Below are 20,019 nucleotides of genomic sequence, written 5' to 3'. Positions count from 1 at the left end.
GCGTTACCGAGTACCCGGATCACCTTACATTCCCTGATCGTTAAAAGTCTCTTGCTCAATCAATTCAGTCCTTGAGACTCTCGCATCACCTCCAACGAAACAAAAATGGCGGAACCGACTCCAACTCCTGCCGCTTCGACTCCGGCTAGCCCCCAAATTGAAGCCGTGGCTGAGCCCGAGCCCGAACCCGAGCGGCCCGCTCCCGAAGTGGAGGTAGAAGTCGATCGGGAAGAAAATGACTCGTCTTGGGGCGATGATGAAGCTTCTCGCGCCAGCACCTCTCTCAAGTCAGTCACGTCAACATACGAATGGAAGCATGGTCGCCGGTACCATGGCTATCAATCCGGTTCTTACAATTTTCCCAACGACGAGGAGGAACAGGATCGGCTTGATATGATTCATCATGTCTTCTTCAGGTTGATGCATGATCGCCTGTACCTTGCGCCCATCAAAACAGAGGGACTGAAGGTTCTCGATATCGGCACCGGCACGGGTATCTGGCCTATCCAGTTTGGTGACGAGCACCCCGAGGCCGAAGTGATTGTCGGGAACGACCTCAGCCCCATCCAGCCACAATGGGTGCCGCCGAATGTCAAGTTCATCATCGACGACGTTGAGCTAGACTGGGCGGAGCCCGAGCAATACGACTACATCCACTGTCGTTATATGGCAGGTTCCATCAAGGACTGGCCTCGGCTGGTGAACCAAATCTACGAGAACCTGAAACCTGGCGGCTGGGTCGAATTCCAGGAATCTGCAAACACTCTGTACTCCGAAGATGGCTCACTTAAGCCTGACAACGCCATGGTCCAGATGATGGACGGACTCATGGAGGCCTGTGAGAAGATTGGGAGAACAATGGACCCAGCACCATCCTTTAAGCGCTGGACTGAAGAGGCTGGTTTCCAGAAGGTGGGCGAGCAAAGATTCAAGCTGCCCATCGGCAGCTGGCCGAGAGACGCCAGATTGAAGGAGGTCGGCACGCTTATGGGAGTTAATTTCCTGGAAGGGGTAGAGGCATTCACTGCCGCGCTGTTCAAGGACGTTTTGGGATGGTCTCCAGAGGAGGTCACTGTCCTCAATGCTGGGGTTCGAGCGGCGGTAAGAAAGAGAGACGTTCACCCCATCTTCGACTTCATTGTCGTCACTGGCCAGAAGCCTTTATAAATTTTAAGGCCAGAATCAACAATCTTGAGTGAGTTGGGTGGCCTGTCTTGCGGCATTAGCAGCGCTGGGTGGACTATCTCGAATTATCATAGCAAAGCGCGTAATTCAAGAGTCCTGCTTCCGTGGTGTTGCTTCCATAACATCTTCGACATGATCCGAAGCTTCCTCGTAAGCATCCACGTGAGCCTTTGAAAATTCTCTAGCCGGGATCCCTCTTGCAAAGAGCATGTCCAACTCCTCGTACGTACGGCCTTTACACTCAGGTAGCCGGAAATATGACCAAATGAAGATGATCCCGGCGGTTCCCGCCCAGAAGAAGCCGGCCTTGCCTCTCAGATTCCACTCTGTAGGGTTCCTTCACATCGTCAATAAGCATCTGTTTTCGCGATTAATATCCGTTTCAGCGAGGTGGTACTCACATCATGTAAGTCTGTAGGACTTGTGAGACAATATTGACAAGCTGGTAGGCATTTCGCGATAGTACGACTGTGAGTGGACGAAGCCGAACCGAAGACGTCTCGCTGATGACGCTATACTGTTGCCTTTGTTAGGATCCCTCTTCCTACTTGCCAGGTTGACAGGGAGACTAAAGGGACTTGGGTCTCAGTGACGTACAGTAATAGGTCCAATGGTGAGAGACTGTAGTCGTCAGCTTCGCCCTTTTGATTTTGGTATTTCTGATGTAACAGGGAGTCCCACTCACGTAAATAAAAAGCCAGAAGACACAAAGACCGCCAGATGGCCAAAGACCCTTCTCACCAGCGGACACGTCAAGAATGCCTATAATGAACAGGATAACAGTGAGGGCTCCAATCCCAGTAACATAAATCGCACGTCGTCCCCAATGAGTGATGAGCCACCATGATCTAAACATACAGAGTTAGCTCGACCTCAATTATCGGACTTTTTAACACCGGGACTCTCACAGAACGGTCCCAAGGAAAGCCATCCCCTTTGCTCCCAGACTCAGTTCGAACGCATTCGCAGTCTTCATTCCCGCGGTAGTGAAGAAGTACGTCGGAGTGTAAGCGAAGCTGCTGCCAGACATGACTTGGCCTGCAAACGCAACACAGCATATTTCAGTGCGTCGACGATCAATGCCCTTGAAGCAATCAAGATATGTCACACCTCTTGTCACGCCAGATTCGACCTTAGTTGTGTGAACCATCATTGCTAGCTGGGCATTGATTTGGTCTTGAGTCTTGTCGCCACTGAGCCGCTCGATGGACCGTCTAGCATCCTCGAGGCGATCTTTTCGGACTAGATACCACGGACTCTCAGGTGCCAGATATGAAACAACCATCAGAGGGACAGGCCAGAGCTTGTGACGAGGTTTCTATTAGGTGGTGCGACTTGACAACTAGTACCAGGTAGACTCTTAGGGCAAACTCACCCATTGAATAGCGAAAGGGATCCGGTAAGCCATCTCGCCTTCAATGCTTAGACAACCGCGGAGAACACCAGCAGCAATAAGCTGACCTGTTGCCCAGCAAAGATTTACCTAACTCGGGTTTAGTCGTGACACTTGATGGCAGCCCATAGATACAACGCACATATGTAGTCATGTAACCGCGAAGGTTCGTGGGACAGACTTCGGAAGCTATGGCATGGCCAGTCAGTAGTTTAGAAGGTTTCAGATATGAGTGATGAGGATTACCATAAGCTGGACTTAGCGTTGCAAAAACACCCCAGGAAAGGCCGCAAAGAATTTGCCCGACTAGAAGCATGGCGGCAGAGTGCGCAAAGAATACCACAAAGATGAAGCAGTTCAAGAAGAACATGGCGCCGATCATGACCCATCGATAGCCATATTTGGATGCGAAGTATCCATTCATCAACCCGCCTGGCCGGTGTCAGTCTCCAGTTGGGGGGTTGGCCAACAGATCGGAAGCACGAACCAAAGATGGCACCGACCGTGGAAGCCATAGTTAGACCTGTTTGCCACGGTCCAGAGACCTGATAGCCAATTTCCTCGCCATACCAACTGCCATATTTCTTTTGGAACTCTGGATAGGCAAAGAAGTTGTTGATTAGGATGACGTCGTATCTGAAAGCAATCAACGTTGAGCAAGTATCTCGGGTTTTCCGAAGACCCAAAACAGAAATTACTCACCCTTCCATCACAATGGACATGGATATCATAACAGACCAAAACACCGCCTTGCGGTTCTCGCTGAGTGCCTGCCGAAGGGTCTGCGCATGTTCATCGTCTGAAGCTTGCTTGGCTTCGTGAATGGCCGACTGACCAAGCTTTTCCTCGACTTCATTTTCAGCTGCCTTACGTAGATGGCGCACCTCAGATTCGCCTTTTAAGGCCATTATGACTGAGCAATTCTTCCAGACCTATACAAGGGATTAAATGAGAGATAATGCTAAGAGTTGCACAATGATCGTTTGGGACGGACGGTTCCGGATCCGTGAGGGTCACTGACTGATCTATATAAAGACACGGCGGACAAAAAGTATAGTATTTCTTTAAAAAGCCGGCATGATGTAGCATCCGAAACATCACACTGGAAGGTCTCGGTATCTGGAGAGGTACATCTGTTCTGGCTGACATATACGGTAAATGGCTTCTCAAGGCGTGTCAATATCAAGAAACCTTGGCTCTTCATCCCCACATGATCGAGTCACCCCGCCACCCCAGACTGGAGTTGCAAAAGTCTGGGGTTGACAACATGGCCTATAGTTGGATGGCATTATAAAACCCCGTACGTGGAATGCAAAAAAGCGTTGCTGATGGGCAAGAACAACCAGGGTTCTCAGGGATCTTCCTAGACCCATTCTGGAAAAAGTAAGAAACAGCCGGCAGTAATGTCTCACAAGCTGGCGGTAGGATTGAGACTCTACTTTTGTTCAGAAGAGGGGAAGTGCGCCAAGAGCAATTGGCAGCTGTGGAGAAAGCGGCATTGGCGAGTCACGGTTGGTTGGGTGATTTTGGATGTGGGAATGGCGGAGGATCTCCGCATGTTGGGTAAAGCTTCCAGGAAGATGTTGGGTATGTCAAACTTCGGACATTGGGATAAGAAATAAGCGTTGCGCGAACAAGGCATTCAACACGGAAAAGGGCACTGGACGCTTCATGAACCGGATAAGCTCAGAAGCAGACACCAAGATGCTTGTGAACCGAGCCCTTCCGTTGGCCCGGGCTCATGCGAACACAGATGAGCCGAGTCTATCTTGTCATATGACGCTCCTCCGATGTGGCTTGATGTGAGATAAGAGACTGCATGTATAATGTAAAGACTGCCTTTACAGGGTACTAGCTTTGCCTCGTTGCCGCTGCTTCATGCCTTCGGTAAAGATATTCTTGGGGAAGACTGCTTTCGAATCTTTCTAATAAGTCGTCATGCCCTTGCAGCAACGCCTTTACTGTCTCGTGGGTCTCAAAGAGCACCGCCTCAGAGTTTCCGGTTGGGTTCTGTGTTGAAGTGTAGAAGTTACTCAGGGCCTTGATGAAGGCCGCATAAACCTCCGGCCGAGTTGCCTCGAAGCGTCGCTGAATTGTCGGTCAGGAAAACCAATACCGTTCACATTACTGGCTTGAATGGCCACTACAAGGCGATGACTAACCTTCACATCGTCCAGAAAGCTCCAGCTTTCTTGGTACCCAGTGGACCCCGCCTGGTCCTGCGGGGTGATGATTTCCGGAGGTTCTGACATGGAGTGCATTCTGAAGAGTTTCGTTTACTTCTTGTCAATCAAACAATGTCCAAAGTTTGATCTTTCTTTCTGGAGAAGGATTCATTAAGAGCATTTTTGAGGGGTTCGTTGGGACTTCCCCGACTTTATGTGAGTAACTCCGCTTTCCAAAGATCCTTCAGCCCCGACCCGGAAATAAAAGTCATGGCATCGGCCAATATGCGTGGTTCAAGATCGTGGCGACCAACAAGTTTCTTCACATAGAGCATTTCATGCCAAAAAATGATGTAATCACTTGTGTGTAACTCGTTGGGGCAAGCTACGCAGGCCAGGGGCACAGCAAAGCGAGGTCCACCTCGGTAGTTCTCGATTGAGGGGAACTTACTGAATAAACGGGGTTCAGGATAATGGGAACCGAAATGAATATTTGAGGTCTTTGAATTACGATGTACTGACATAATGCTGCACACGTTTCAAGTCATATCTAGACAAGCAAAAAGACTTCCTCCTCGCCGAACCGAGCTCTGATCGTATCGTCAGCAGCCTCGGGCATGAGCGGATCGATGAAACAGTCGCCCAGTAGCCACCACCCGTTGTTAACTTCTCTAAGAACGAACGGGATCGGCCCACCGTACAACATCACAACCACATCTCCTTCTCTTGCGCAGGCTGGTGCTAGTCCATAGAACCCCTTTGCTGTCTCAAAGACACATCGCTGGTCGCAAGCGCGGGACGCTGCGACTCTGAATCGCGAGGCGTTCCCGTCACTCAATGCGATATTGAGAGGCTCGAAAGTTGAAGACTCTAGGCCAGAAACCTCAAGTAAGCTGTGTACGTATTTCAGGTAGTCTGCATGAAACTGCTCACGGTCGTCAGATGATTCGAGCTCTTCCACACGCTCATACCCAACAGTAACCCCAGCAGTCAGAGTGAGAGCCATCATCAACACGGCCATCAGCGAGTCTTCAGATTGAGATTGTGGATACGACATGTTTGAAGACGCAAGATGCCATAGATCTAGCATCGGATGAGGTGACACCTCAGAGCCTGTGGATCTTTCCTTGAAGTCTTGAACGTCCAGAGCGCGGGTTATCCAAGCAATGGTGTCGAATCTGACACCAGCTACGGCTAACTTGCCATCTGATGATGGGTTAAAATCTGTCAGTTCCGGGAGACCATGCTTGTCGCCCTCTTTCCAGGCTGTCAGGGATCGGCTATCGAGAATAGATGACACGTCGCCACTCACATCCCATCTTGGTACCCATGAAGGAACATCGGTTTGTTTGTACTCGACTCCATGTTGGACATAGCACAAAGAAGCCAATGTTTTACTGTCTGTGACAGCAGTAATGACAACGTCGGCGTAAACCTCTGCCACACTTTTTCGGTAGTCAACACTCGGGAAAAGCTCGAGGTCTTTTGGGCGCATGAGCCCCAACAGCCCATAGACCTTGTCCCTCAAGTTTGTGGCATGGTGATCTCGAAAAGCAATGAGAATTTCCAAGAAAGTTGATTCTGGTATATCGCTTGTGTCGAACATGGCATGCGCATTGTCAAATGGCATATTTTCGATCTCAGCCGGCACATCGTAGTCATTTGCAAGATGCTGCTCGCTTAACCAGGCAGCCGTGACTCCCAGCTTGACCCAGTCTAAGGATACAGAGCCGACGTAAACTCTGGAAGATCGGGCGAGAACGATTTCTTGCACGCACCAAACTCGCGTGAACCAAGGTCGAGACAGCAGCCATCCCAGCGCTTCCCAGTCTTCTGCCTTCAGCTCTGGTTTACTCAAACGCATCCCAGCCGCAGCAACATTCTCGATAGAGATCCCTGCGAGTCCTTCTAGCGCTTGTGTCGCCGGCGTAAAGTGAGCCATGGTCACAAGATCGATGTTCTTAGCTAATGCGTGATCTTCGCAAGCTTGATGAATCGTCTCGATCAAAGACATCGCACGGGGGGCCCGGCCTTCGTTGTCCAGGCCTAGCCATACCACTACCCTCTCAGCACGCGAGTAAATGTCTCTCATGAGTTGTACTTGGTCTGCTCTCTCGTCCATATCCTCTTGATTGATGCACAGAGCATCTGCCCATATCAACAACTCTCGGTCTGGATGCCGTAGGTGTTGCAGAGCATCGTGAAGGTTCTGGGTAATCGAGACAAGTTGTCCAGAGCAGTCGATCTGTCGCCGCTCTGATGGGTCTCCCCAGACATATGACAGCGCCTCGAACGTTGGGAGGTCATCGATACTTGCTTCCTGAAGTTCGATTTGAATAGGGATAGTGTCCGGACCAGGCTTCAGAACCAAGATCCGGATGCACCGGCTGGCCAGCCGACTCGGATACATCCGAGCTATTATTGTAGTAGAGCTGGGGGGTCAAGGGAGGTGGCGTGTGTTGAAACATGAATGAAGGGAAGTATTTTGCTGACGCAAGGGGATAAGAGCAATCCAGTCGAGAGTATCATAAGTTTATGAAGGGCTAGTTAGTCGGTCTGTCAGCGCATGCAGCTTTGTGCCCATTGGTTGCAGCTGAGCGGCAGGAAGATGCGTCATTTTCCGCGGAGCTCCTCGCCGCACCAACTCTGACTGTCTAAGAAACGACTTGTCAATCTACCGCATCAGCGAAAAGATCGACCAAGCACGCCATTCTATGTATCACTGCACGATTATACTGGATATTCTGCTAAGTAAACTTAGATTGCTTCATGCCAAATTTGTTCAAATGGCCTTGAGGGCTTCCGAGACCCTTCAAAGGTCAAAAGAGTCGGCTACAGCGACAAAAAGAGGACTCTTGTGCTCCCGCCAGAACAAGATGAGATAGCAAGACCAGTTGCCTTTCCTCGGGCCGAGAAGTTCTTTCATAACGGAAAGGCGCAACGTGATGCGTACTCTGAGAGTGAGATGTACCAGACGTGTTCGCGCATCATCCAGTTCCACTTAGATGCCATGGTTGCAATCCAAGTCCAAAGGCTGTGGTAACTGCACAAAGCTTGACGGCTCCGAGCAGATTGAAGATGTTAGTGATGACGAAGCTTCAACTTTCTCAAAAGTCGACTGCCTTGCTACTTTCCTCGTCAAAGTGGAAAACTCAGAGCACGGTGACACCTTCATCATGATAGTGTGGCAAGGTACACGATTGAGTGAATGGCACCGCTGGAAATCTTGCGTAGATCGTAACGCACACCGCCAGCATGATCAGCTCTCAATCCTATAGTTTTGAGCATTCTCTCGGCGGTGAGATAGTTAGATTGACCTTATCCGCCCGTCACGACATGACTGCCACGCGATTAGGTAGTGACGTTATGGTATTCCCGAAGAATACTCGCGGCCGCCAGGCCTGCTAAGGCAGCTCACACCATGACAGGCGATATCGTAATGATTCCGCTTCAACATCGCGACGATCTTCGGACGATGCCGAATGACACTGTCAACAACGTTCCTCTCTTGGAAGCCGTTCGTGAATTTCTCTCGGTACTCTACAGAGTTGATGCTGATGCTGCCTTAGCTTTGCGAGACCAGATGGACGGATTACCATCCAATCAACCCCCTTTTGCTTAATGTGATCATATCAAACCTTACACCGAGTCTCAGCAAGATCTCCGTCACGCTATCAAGCCATATCGAACTTACCGTGTTGGACAACATCGGCCCCTGTCCTGAATGGAAGGAGGTAGTACTCTATGAGAAACTACTAAAAATGGTAGCTGTCTTCTCCGGCCGCGTCTTCGTTGGCCCCGAGCTTTGCCACAAAGAAGAGTATCTAGAGGCCAGCACTATGTTTGTCGTCGACCTCTTCCAGGCAGTGGCCAAGATAAAGAGGTGGCCAAAGTTCTTGCGCTTCATCGGCAGACAATATGTCCCTGAGATTAAGAAGTTGGCTGAACACAGACGCCGCGCTGCCCAAGTCCTGATCCCAGTCATTGAAGCACGCAAAAGATTGCACAAAGAAGTTACCGAGGTACCAGAGGACATGCTGCAATGGTTCATTGTCAAATCTAGCAAGTTTGGCATGGGCAAGAATGAGCAGCTCGCCGAAACGCAGCTCAGCATGAGCGTCGTTGCTATCCACACCACCACAACGGCAGCCACGCATACGTAGGTCATCCCAGGCCATGAAATGTTCGAGGAGGCGACGTGGCTCATCAGACTGATCGGACAAAAGGTTGTATGACATTGCTGCACGATGTCCCGATGTCATTCCCGCTCTCCGAAAAGAGGTCTAATCTGTTCTAGCCGCCAATGAGAACGAATGGTCAACTAGCGCCCTCTTCCACATGAAGCTGCTCGACTCAGTCTTACGCGAGTCCCAACGTTTCAATCCCGCCAGCTTAATCAGCTTCATGCGAACTATCACAAAACCAGTGACGCTTAAAGATGGCACTCAGCTCCTACCTGGCACCAACATCGCGGTGCCCATGGTCGGCCCACTACAAGACAATCTTTACTACACTGAATCAACCCAAGTCGATCCCTACCGCTTCGTGTCCATCCGCAGCGAGGCCCGCAGCGACCCGTTACAGTATGCAAACAAGGAACAGTATCAATTCGTGTCATCGACCAAGGAGAACATGCCCTTTGGCTTTGGCCGCCACGCTTGTCCAGGCCGCTTTTTTGCTGCTACAGAGATTAAGATGCTCATTGCAAGACTTCTTTTGGAATACGACATTCGAATGCCAGAAGGTGTCATGGAGCGGTATAAGAATATCGTGAGAGGCGACAGATCGAGCCGGATCATACGAAGACGATTATGTTAAGAAAATGCACCTCAGTGGGCTCTACAGTTGGAGAACTTGAGGAGGGAGAGACCCCGTAATTCCTCGTGATCGATTCTCATTGCCGCAGCCCTGGACAAGACCTCAATTTGCTTGTCAGTGAAGATACCTAGGCATCAAGGACAATGTCGCTTGTTTTACGCGCCTCGGTCGCGTGGCGCATCGACAGCACCACGGTTTACCATCGTCAGCATCTCGGGTAACTGATTGAGCTTGAGATTCGTGCGTCATACCAGCCCCTCGCCTCGGAGAGAATTGGGGGCTGTTCGGTACGAGTGGCAGCTCAGCATAGCAACATAATATCAACCCATACAAGCTAATTTTCTTTGCCACATATCCTAGCGCGTCTTAAAGGTAAATGAAGTCTTTCGAATTCCACAATAATTGACACACTCTCCGTCATAGCCACTGAGGTGTGACGTTTCGGCCGGAAAATGGTGGTGATAGCGAGTGAAAGGTTGCAACGGAGTTTTCTTAGCAAAAGATTTCAGTAACGACGTACCTTAAAGTCTCACAATTGGCTCTAAGTCAGCAAACTTCAGGGATACCAATATCTTTCTTGGTGGAAATTTGCAGAGTTCATATTTGACGACAATTTCCATCATTCCCTTGTACCTTCGTAGACTTGAAACACTACGGCAGAGACTAGGGCTCACACAATATAAACATCTTTCTTTGTGATAGCTTATGGACAACAGCCCCTGTTGACTCAATGCACTGGGGGCTAAGCCAGCATCAACTTCTCCCACTGAAGGCCCGGATCTATATTCACAGAACCTCAGACACCAAATCCTCATATATGCAGGGTATACTAGGCTGATTATTAGTCGGGCGTTGCAAAAGTACACGCGCAAAGTTATTCTTTATGAGAATTACCTTTCACTCTTCCCAACTTCAGTCCAACAAAGACATTTACCGAGGGCAACACTTCCAGTATCCGGTGCAAGGCGTACCCCAATCCTTACCCTTGCACTGCGGCGCGTTGTCGACGAACTTGACCCTCTGGCCAACCGGGCATGACGCCGGCCAGTCGCAGGCCATGCGGTTGCTCGACATGACACAGGTGGTCTTGACGCCCTCCGTCATGCGGCACCCATCGCTTGCGGGGATAGCTGTGGCGACTGTGGCTAGCGCCAGTACCGCAGAGATTGAGGAGAATTGCATTTTTTTCGGGGCTGATGAAGCTCTGGAATCAAAGGCGTTGATGGTAGGTCCGTTTTGGAAGGAGTGATTTGGGAAGCGGCAAGACATTAGCATTAAGTACCTAGGAGTCTCTGAAAATCAATTCTCTTCAATCCATGCCCTCAATTTGTTCGTGAATATAACGACCGGGATGGGGGATGTAGCTCAGACTAACTGTGAACTATAAATCTCTCCTTGACAAGACTTCATCGCACAGCATATTGTGGGATGCCATTGTCCGTGGAATCCGCGTAAATGGAATGAAAGTGATTGATACGAAATTATGGCTGTATCAGAATGAAGCTTGATGTCCACCACTTTCTTTTCCTTTCCTTCTCTTTTTAGGCAACCGAGTGCTGAGCAACTACGACTCATGGCAGCTTTTAAATTATCGGCCTCGGGGAACTCCATCTCGGCGAATCTTGGCCATTGAGAGCTCAGTCAATGCGCAGAGCCACGTGGGAAAATATCAAGTATGGGACGAGTTAGAACCTTACTTGATTACTAGGCACATCCAATTTCATAGGCTTGAGCGACTCAGGCACACGACCAGCCCGAGTCAAGTAATGACCTTCCAAGTTAGCTGCCTGCGATCTAGAGAATCATATATGCCCTTGTCCTATCAAATTTTAACTTGGTCTAAGAGTCACATCCGAAACCGACCTTCACACGTGACCCCGGTACCGAGCAGCCAAAGAAGTCAATTCACAATTCACCCCAACTCTACGAAGAACGCATCTCAAGACTGCGGTCGGGTGAACAAGGCCACACCGACCCTGGAAGGCTCTCTAAGAGCTGTCAAGGCGTTTTCACACGCGCAAAACTGTCAGCTGTCGATTTTGCCCTGCAATTTGTATGCCCCCATGACCTGTGCCGTAAAGGTCAGATGGGCCAAGGCGAGTCTTGACTCTACCAAATTGAAACAGGGCGATCTCTTGTGAAATTTCCTGCTTCAGGTGTTATTCAATTGCTGTCTACGCGTCCACACACTACCTTTTGAACTGAGTTGTTTCGATGCTTAGAGCCTTCAAAGTCGTTGTGCGTACCACGCCTTTAGTAGTCCTCAGTCTCGAACAAGAGTGCGTTAAAGGAGGGAGAAGGTGAATCGGGCTAGGGACCTTGGAGACCCTACAATCAGGCAGGTTCTGTCGTATGTAGAGTGTGGTTCCGCATGAAAAGGCTTGGGTCGCTTGACTACATATGGGATACTGCGTTGAGGTGTCATATGAATCACTGGATGAAGAGGAGAAGAGCTATCATATGAGCCTCCTCAGTGGCGTCCGCTTCTTATGAACTTGTGATTTCTTGAATACACATGAGGTGAATACGCGGATGGCGGAAGCTGCCTGGAGTATAACTTCCTCATTCAACGTCACCAACCCTTATGAAGAGTGAATCATTTCTGATTCTCAACAAGATCAGGCCGCATGGCCGAGGGGTTCTGGGCTATCGAGGCCCCGAACAGACCGTGAGGTCTCCAGTCTATTCCGGGATCCATGTTCACCCCTCGATCGGTCCGGTCTTGTTAACTTTCTTTCCAAGTTTTGATTTCTGTAGAATCTTCAGACCATCAGGTCGGTCCTTCCTCACTTCTCGACTAACGCTCCATAACAGGAAGTCATGACACCCCTCGGGTTTTTGTCCTGAGCGGATAGTCCTAGCAATGGTTCATCCCAAGCTAGGGTACCGATCTTCAGGTAGTCCAAAAAGGGAAACCCGGCACTCAAGCATCGTCCTTGATCTTGACTCCCAACCCACGATCAACAACAACAGTAGTCTTCTGCAAACTCCTCTTCACTGGCTTCGCATCGCTGAAAATCTCCTCCAGCTCCTCCAACGTCCTCTCCTTGGTCTCAACGCAAGACATATACATCAACCCGAGATGCACAAAATGCAACACCAAGAAAATCGTATACGTCTTCCACCCGATATGCTTAATCGACACAGACGTCCCGTACGTATTGATAAAACTCGCAACGCCAGAGATGAACCCTTTGGCGCCCATCCCCTTGGCCCGGATCTCGTTATTCAGAATCTCCGCCGGGTACAGCGCCTGCAGCGGCGTCCAGCAGAAGCCCCAGAAGATACCGTACGAAAAGATCATGGCGATGAAGGCGTAGGCCTGCGGCTTAGGGACCGCGGTGCCTTCGTCTAGGTGGTGCTCTGCTTTCGCGGCGAGGACGTTGATGGGGATGTAGACGAGCCCCGTGAGCAGGGTGCCCCAGAGGAACAGCGGTCTGCGACCGACCTTGTCGACGAAGAAGGAGCCGAAGATGCCGCTGACGAAGGATATGACGGTGTTGATCCCGTTGAGAAGGAGTTGTCGGCTCGAGTCCGTGATGCCAACCCCGCGCACCATACTGTAAAACTCCACAATCAGTACATGTTCAATCCTGCTTCGTGCTGGAAATGTGTTACTCACGCAGGTAAATAGTACGAAATCACCGATCCCCCAATAAACTGAGAAAACACAGCAACAAGCATGATGAGCCACATGCGGTACCGGTTCGGCCGATTGTTAACGAGAACCTTATAGTTCCAGTTATTATTTCTCAGCTCCTGCTCGGCCTCCAGCGACGTCCGTATCTCGTCGAGCTCGAGCTTGACGAGCGCCGAGTGCGGGTTCCCGTCGCCGTGATACTTTGTCAGAATCGCCGCCGCGCGGTCCGTATGGCCTTGTGACCAGAGCCAGCGCGGGCTCTCCGGCAGGAACCAGACGACGGAGATAACAATGGTGGCCGGGACGAGCTGGACGATGTAGGGGATACGCCACGCCCAGTCGCTGGGGATGAAGTTTGTGCCGTAGCATGTCCACGCGGCCACTTACTCACAGTCAGCTTCCCATCAAGGACATCCATCCAAGTGAAAGCAAACCAAAAAACAAAAAAGGAAAACTCACTATTGGCACCAATATACCACCCCAAAACATTATACAACCCCCCAGCCAACCCCCGCCACGTAGGATACGCAATCTCCACCAAGAACACAGGCGCCGACGTCCCGCACATGGGCGTCCCCGTACCGACGATAAACCTGCCTATAAAGAACTGCGGCAGCTGGAAGCTGCTCGCCTGCAGCACGGAGCCCAGCACGATCATGGACGCGCCGGAGAACATGCAGGCGCGGCGGCCCCAGCGGTCCATGATGTACCCACACAGCAGGCTGCCGATGATGCTGCCGACGGTGTAGATGGAGAAGACGGCGCCGTTGAGCTCGCCCGTGAGGCCGATGCGGAAACGGGCTTGAAAAGGGTCCATTGCGTTGATGGCGGACATTACGGAGCCGTCGTAGCCGTTCATGATGCCGTCTTTTGTAGAGTTGGAGATTGTCAGCTAAGGGGTGTCTTTGATCTTTTTACAAAGTCATCACGTCTTATGGAAAGGGAGGTTTGGATGGAGCTTGAGAGACGTACTCAGAACGCAGAGACACATCATCGCGTAGAGCGTCATCTGCGACTTGGACTTGTAGTCGGGTTTGTCTTTGGCAATAGCGTCGGCGAGGGCGACGGACTGGACATTGACTTCCTTCGCGTGGCGGTGTGCGAGGGTGTTGTTCTTCTCGTCGTCCAAGGCGGAGGTCGTCGCCTCGACGCGGTGGCCTGTAGCTTCATTCTGCTTCTCCATGGCTGGTGTTTCTATCCTGCATGAAAAGCTATCTGTAATAGAGACGCTCGACCTTGCTGCGGTGGCTGCTCAGGCTAGGTAGCGTGGTGAGCAAGACGCCCTCATCATCAACTTTATATCAGAGGCTCGACATCTACTACGGTTAAGCTCTCTACCATTCGCCCAGATGGTATTTCCCCGGACCTTGCCCTCCCAGGATGACCATCTGGGGATATCGGGCAGTCCAACCGATAGACTTGGAGCGATATGACAACCACCCCCTGCTTCATCCCTCACCCCGAAAACATCCCCATGTCGCCGCATGCACCCCTCATTCTCACTGCGGGGTGACGATCCAGACGAACCAACGACAAGATACAAGACGTACGAGAAATCCCACGTTTACGCCAAGACGGCAGCTCATATCACCGCATCTCGCTATAATCCTACAACAAACCAAGATGGTAACATGGCTCCGATATGTCCACGTGCGCAGCTGACCAGTGTGAGATGCATTCATATCCTAGGGTTCCGAACAAGTAAGTTCAATGAACATAACCGCCAGACCTTCATTGGCGGGAAATACGTCCGTTGGAGTATGCTTCGCAGCTGGCAGCTTTTCCGTGCTTCGGCAGATGGATTGGCATGATTCTCGTGAACCCATCTTTTTGTAAGCACTCGAAGTCTACCTTATCCCTATCCGCCAAGGGGAATCCAAAGCACAGGAACATTGCACTAAGGAGAACCCATGGTGAATGGAGAAAGGCCAAGCAGGCCGGTCATCGTTGCTGTGCACGTTTGGAAAAGATGCAGCATTGTGCAGTCAAGATTGAAAATGAGAGCAATTCCCCCTATATTTGTAACCCAGGATGATCTAACATGCAGATTTTATCCTATTTTAAAACAAGAAAACGCCCGCGCCGCCGAGAATGCCATCCGCCTTGCCCCCAAGATAAGTTCCCCATCTAATCAGACGCGCGTTCATTCATGAGTTGTCTTGGTTGGTTCATTTCTGGATAGCCCAATATAATCTCTAGTGATTTGAGTAAAGAAAAAGAAAACAATCCCAACTGCCTTCTCGGATGCCTTGCCTGCCCATGTCATGTCTACTTTGAGATAAACATTCTTTGTCGTGTATCCCGTCTTTTCAGAAATGCTGGAAGAAAAAATGCGAAATGGATAACAGATTCTTAAACGACGTGCTTGACGCCGTTGGCCTGCTTGGAAGCGGCGAGCTCCTCCTTGACCACGCGGTCGAGGCAGCCCGCGCTGGCGGCAACGAAGCCGAGGTAGGGTCTCTGTCCTGCTTGTCAGTATCACGCGAGGGAAGGGGATATGGGTGGGCAAACGTACGCTAGGGTTGAGGACCTTGGACTGGTACTCTGCGTGGAATTGGGTTCCAACGAAATAGGGGTGGTTCTGAAGCTCAAAGATCTCCATGCGCTCACCAGTGTCGTCCTTGCCGATGAAGTTCAAGCCGGCCTCGGAGAGCTTCTCGACGTAAGCCGGGTTGGCCTCGTAACGGTGGCGGTGTCTCTCCTCCACCGAGTCGGCCTCGCCGTACAGGGCGCGCAGCTTAGACCACTCGCTGCCGGGCTGGAACTCGGTTGGGCGCAAGCCGAGGCGCATGGTACCGCCGAGCTTGTCGCGGCTGATCTCGGGCATGTAGATGACGACCTTGTTCTCAGCCTGGGCATCAAATTCCTCCGAGGTGGCGTCAGCGATATTGAGGAAGTCGCGGGCGTACTGGATGATGGCAGTTTGGAAACCAAGGCAGACACCGAGGAACGGGGTACCGTTCTCACGCGCCCACTTGGAAACCTTCATCATACCCTCGGTACCTCTGGTACCGAAGCCACCGGGGACAATGATACCGGAGGCGGTGCAGACATCGTGCCATGCCTTGTGGTACTGGGCCTGATCCGCGGACTTGGCCTGGATCTCGAGATGCTCGGCATCAACCCAGCAGATGTTGAGCTTCTTGCGCAGGTGCATCGCCGAGTGCTCCAGAGCCTTGACAACGGACAGATAGGCGTCCTGAGACTTGACGTACTTGCCGACAAGGGCGATGTTGATCTCACCGTCGTACGGGCGGCTGACGACGGAAGCCCATGTCTTCCATAGTGCCGCTCCCTCGGCGATGCGAGACTGAGGGATGGACAGAGCGTCCAAGTTGACGGCCTTGCGCAGCCAGGGGATGAGGTTCTGCTCCTCCAAGAGGAGAGGAACTTGGTAGATGGTGGGCATGTCGCGAACGACGAGGACCTGAGGGACGTCGACCTGGCAAAGAAGGGCAATCTTTCTCACCGTAGCCTCCTCAAGGGGCTGCTCGCAGCGGCAGGCGATCTGGGCAGTCGTTAGCAGTGGGACGAACCATCAGAAACAACCAATCCTACCATATCAGGAACCAGGCCGTAACTGCGAACCGTCTTCACGGCATGCTGTGTGGGCTTCGTCTTCTGCTCACCGTGGATGGTGGGTACGTAGGAGACGTGGATCTGAATGAAGTTGCCGCTTCCGGCTCTGTGGCGCACTATGAGAGGTCAGCAGTCGAACCAGCCCGGGAGAGTTTGTAGCACAAACATTGAGTCAATGCCTCGACGTAGGGCATCTAGATGTGGTGTTAGTATGCTTCAAATGCTTCAAAAAGTACGACCTCTTCGTCTAGCACGTCTCCGGAGTAACGTACGCTTTCGATATCACCGACTGTGCCTCTGTAGTAGCATGTTAGCATCTGAACCGACTGATATTCGTGAAGACGCGATCTCGAATCGAAGAACCGGTTTGCAGGTATATGGTTATATGTTGGAAAGGGGGCCAGCTGGAAACCTACCCAAGCTCGATAATGCAGACATCGGGCTCTTCGCCGGAGTCGTCTGTGGGGATCTTGGCAACACGCTCGATCCAGTCCTGGATCGCATCGGTGACGTGAGGCACGCTGGCATCTGTCAGCAAATTGAAAGATGTAGGTAAACCTGTGGAGGCCAAACGTACACCTGAACCGTCTTTCCAAGGTAATCGCCGCGGCGCTCCTTGTCAATGACATGCCTGTAGACCTTGCCGGTGGTAATGTTGTGCTCGCCCGTCAGACGGATGTTGAGGTAGCGCTCGTAGTTGCCCAGGTCTGTGTGCGAGCCTCGTTGTCAGAGATTTGCGATTGATAAGAATGGCAATAGCTTCTCCCCCGGGGGAGAAAAGGGGGAGGGATCCATGGGCCAGCTGTCGTCCAGAGGTTCACCTACCGAGATCTACCTCCATGCCATCGTGCAACTGATGATGGTCAGCGATTACCGTCAAATCAGAACATTACAGACTGCTCCGAGAATTACCAACACCTCATCATCTTAGGTGTGGCTTGGATAGAGACACTAGTCCCTATGCCCCGGACCAGGAATGGCACTCCAGGGTTCAAGGAATACGAACCACAAAGCATTCGCCGTGCTCGGCGGGAGCCATAAGACCAGCATCGACCTGTATGTCATCGTCAGTTACTGGGACACACGGTCAAGAGAGGGGTTCAGGGGAGGTTTCACTCACCGACAGGTAAGGGTCGATCTTGATGCTAGTGACGCGCAGTCCCAAGGTCTTGAGGAGCTGTTCATGGAAACCCCAACCGTTAGCAATGATGCATCATTCGAGGCTGGCTGCATTGCATGCATGCATGATATGGCTGTGAGATCCCATGAAGAAAACACCCCGCTATCCCCAATGGCTTGGTGTGGCAAAGCTCTCAAAGTGTGGTCTCAGAGTGTGAAGTCACAGCCCGTAGATAAGGAAATTTCAACAGGGATTCGGATACACACCAGACCCGTGGAAGAGGCGATGATGCCCTTGCCCACTCCAGAGATGACACCGCCTGAGACGAGAACGTAACGCATGATGGCTGATTTTTTTGCGACAGGACAACAAAAATCGTTCGTAAGAAGGGTATCGTATACGTTCAAGATGGGGGGCGAGGCTGTCTGGTGGCGATCAACTCTTGTTTGGCAGAATGGAGGGGAGGGAAGAAAGAGAGTCAAGAGTCAAGTGCGGGACGCGACGCGGTCGGAAGTAAAGAAATTTTTGGTTATCGATAACGCATGACGGCCGGTGCAGCCTCTGAGCCTGCCCGCCCGGTCTTTTCTGCGTGCGGCGTGCCTGCCTACGCCCTTCGGGACTCAAGTCCTCAGGGGACCGGGGTCCTGCCACAGCGGAGGGCAACGAGCAACAGCGGGGGGAGGTGGTCCGTGAGTCGTGTAAAGTGGATTTGAGCCACACCTTGATGAGAAATGAGGCTTGCTCACGTGCCATGCTCACCGTGGTGACATCTTCTCTCACCGAACTCCCGTCTCGAGGGCAGCATGTAAGTTGGTCGTGAAGGCATAAAGCCTCAACAAGAAGCAGCCTTCGGCTCAAGCGCTCAAAGATGGTTCCTACATTATCATTACCATATTCTAGGGCATCAAATCGTGTTTTGCTTAAGCACACCCTCTCTGCTGAATTTCTTTCTGTCTTTGGAATTGGTTTCAAAATCAAATTAGAATAGCAACACAGGTTCGCGCACACGAGAAACGCCACAGACAACCCGTGGACTCTACTTCCTGTACAGAGTCTATCGAGGGCTTACCCTCATGGAATCGAAATGCAAGTACACCATATTATCATCCAGTAGTTGGAATTCATCATGAGCTCGATCCCACGATGACCTCAATTGCGTTTCCCATTGCGTCTCTAGGCTTGCGTCCCACGGGGCTCCAATCAAGGTGAAAAGTATCGCTCTTCACAACCTTACGCACAGGAAAGACAAGGCTCATTGGCACGTTTCAGTCGATAGATGCGCAACACATCGAAAAGGCACGACACGAGACTCTCATTGCAGTGTATCGCGAAGCTTGATTCGACTCACTTATTTGTAGTGAGATTTGTTCCTGCAGTGTATTATCAACAACATCGATTTGCAACTCGTGAAACTATGGGCAAGATAATTCATTCCTATTTGACAATGTTAGACGCAAGGCCAATCAATCCAGATATCACTTTCAAGTTTCAAGGTATGTTCAAACAAGAGGCCTAGACCAGACACTTGCTTCGGTACTTTTTACGCCGCAGTTGTAAGTAACACGAGCTGTGGACGCAATGATCGAGATGGACATCAATGCTTTCCTACTTGTTGTCTCTCATAACATAATAGCAATCATCTACAGGATAAATAGGTATCGGGATGACCTGGAGCAGCAGAACCAACAACAAACATCGGGCATCCAGGTTGGCGGCGCCGTCGAAGGTCTGTGCCCCACAGAAGTAGTGGAGCCGACGTTTACGCTAGACAAGTTCCGTTTGAACCAGCTCAGTGCAGATTGGTCACAGAGCGGATGTGCAGGGCTGGGAAAGGGACGGTAGCACAAGGGGGGGTGAGATGGCGGGGAGGGATGCTGGAGTCTGGACTATCCGTGGATAGCAGAGGAGAACAGGACTCGACGAACTCTGCTCATCGCCCTGTGGTACATACCATGTATGCAAGTGTTGCCAGAAACTCATTTTCTGATGGTCTTGTACCATTATCCTGACTGTTAAGGGGAAGATAATTTGAGATCTCGCACCAATACCGTGCTCCAATACTGAGCACAACCTGCTGAGAGAGAAGGGATACTTTGTTGCTCGCGCTCCATGAGAAAGG

General features: G+C 51.2%; 8 protein-coding genes across 8 annotated transcripts; 2 read left to right on the top strand and 6 right to left on the bottom strand.

The window, feature by feature from the left end:
• Window positions 1–105: 105 nt before the first annotated feature.
• On the top strand, window positions 106–1,167 carry CPAR01_14413 (uncharacterized protein; the record flags this gene model as incomplete). The annotated part of the gene is made up of 1 exon (XM_060498664.1): window positions 106–1,167. One exon carries the CDS (start codon window positions 106–108, stop codon window positions 1,165–1,167), a length of 1,062 nt encoding a protein of 353 aa, XP_060342725.1.
• A 105-nt stretch (window positions 1,168–1,272) lies between these two features.
• CPAR01_14412 (general alpha-glucoside permease) lies at window positions 1,273–3,486 on the bottom strand (the record flags this gene model as incomplete). Its single annotated transcript, XM_060498663.1, has 10 exons — window positions 1,273–1,522; window positions 1,587–1,702; window positions 1,783–1,806; window positions 1,871–2,033; window positions 2,094–2,503; window positions 2,561–2,668; window positions 2,721–2,767; window positions 2,825–3,010; window positions 3,066–3,214; window positions 3,281–3,486. 10 exons carry the CDS (start codon window positions 3,484–3,486, stop codon window positions 1,273–1,275), a joined length of 1,659 nt encoding a protein of 552 aa, XP_060342724.1.
• Window positions 3,487–4,429: 943 nt separating this feature from the next.
• On the bottom strand, window positions 4,430–4,839 carry CPAR01_14411 (uncharacterized protein; the record flags this gene model as incomplete). The annotated part of the gene is made up of 2 exons (XM_060498662.1): window positions 4,430–4,666; window positions 4,741–4,839. 2 exons carry the CDS (start codon window positions 4,837–4,839, stop codon window positions 4,430–4,432), a joined length of 336 nt encoding a protein of 111 aa, XP_060342723.1.
• Window positions 4,840–5,293: 454 nt separating this feature from the next.
• On the bottom strand, window positions 5,294–7,153 carry CPAR01_14410 (heterokaryon incompatibility protein; the record flags this gene model as incomplete). The annotated part of the gene is made up of 1 exon (XM_060498661.1): window positions 5,294–7,153. The coding sequence occupies one exon, from the start codon at window positions 7,151–7,153 to the stop codon at window positions 5,294–5,296; it is 1,860 nt and encodes a 619-aa protein (XP_060342722.1).
• A 1,351-nt stretch (window positions 7,154–8,504) lies between these two features.
• On the top strand, window positions 8,505–9,561 carry CPAR01_14409 (ent-kaurene oxidase; the record flags this gene model as incomplete). The annotated part of the gene is made up of 3 exons (XM_060498660.1): window positions 8,505–8,902; window positions 8,970–8,992; window positions 9,041–9,561. The coding sequence occupies 3 exons, from the start codon at window positions 8,505–8,507 to the stop codon at window positions 9,559–9,561; spliced, it is 942 nt and encodes a 313-aa protein (XP_060342721.1).
• A 930-nt stretch (window positions 9,562–10,491) lies between these two features.
• Window positions 10,492–10,743, bottom strand: CPAR01_14408 (uncharacterized protein; the record flags this gene model as incomplete). Its single annotated transcript, XM_060498659.1, has 1 exon — window positions 10,492–10,743. One exon carries the CDS (start codon window positions 10,741–10,743, stop codon window positions 10,492–10,494), a length of 252 nt encoding a protein of 83 aa, XP_060342720.1.
• A 1,741-nt stretch (window positions 10,744–12,484) lies between these two features.
• CPAR01_14407 (uncharacterized protein) lies at window positions 12,485–14,384 on the bottom strand (the record flags this gene model as incomplete). The annotated part of the gene is made up of 4 exons (XM_060498658.1): window positions 12,485–13,121; window positions 13,184–13,583; window positions 13,661–14,068; window positions 14,174–14,384. 4 exons carry the CDS (start codon window positions 14,382–14,384, stop codon window positions 12,485–12,487), a joined length of 1,656 nt encoding a protein of 551 aa, XP_060342719.1.
• Window positions 14,385–15,553: 1,169 nt separating this feature from the next.
• On the bottom strand, window positions 15,554–18,241 carry CPAR01_14406 (CTP synthase; the record flags this gene model as incomplete). Its single annotated transcript, XM_060498657.1, has 11 exons — window positions 15,554–15,661; window positions 15,717–16,709; window positions 16,760–16,896; window positions 16,947–16,974; window positions 17,053–17,077; window positions 17,197–17,301; window positions 17,358–17,487; window positions 17,606–17,633; window positions 17,787–17,834; window positions 17,901–17,957; window positions 18,167–18,241. The coding sequence occupies 11 exons, from the start codon at window positions 18,239–18,241 to the stop codon at window positions 15,554–15,556; spliced, it is 1,734 nt and encodes a 577-aa protein (XP_060342718.1).
• Window positions 18,242–20,019: the final 1,778 nt, after the last annotated feature.

Source organism: Colletotrichum paranaense (assembly GCF_030867605.1).
Source record: "Colletotrichum paranaense strain IMI 384185 chromosome Unknown Scaffold_15.1, whole genome shotgun sequence".
NCBI lineage: Eukaryota > Fungi > Ascomycota > Sordariomycetes > Glomerellales > Glomerellaceae > Colletotrichum > Colletotrichum paranaense.
This window is presented reverse-complemented; position numbering and strand designations above follow the sequence as displayed.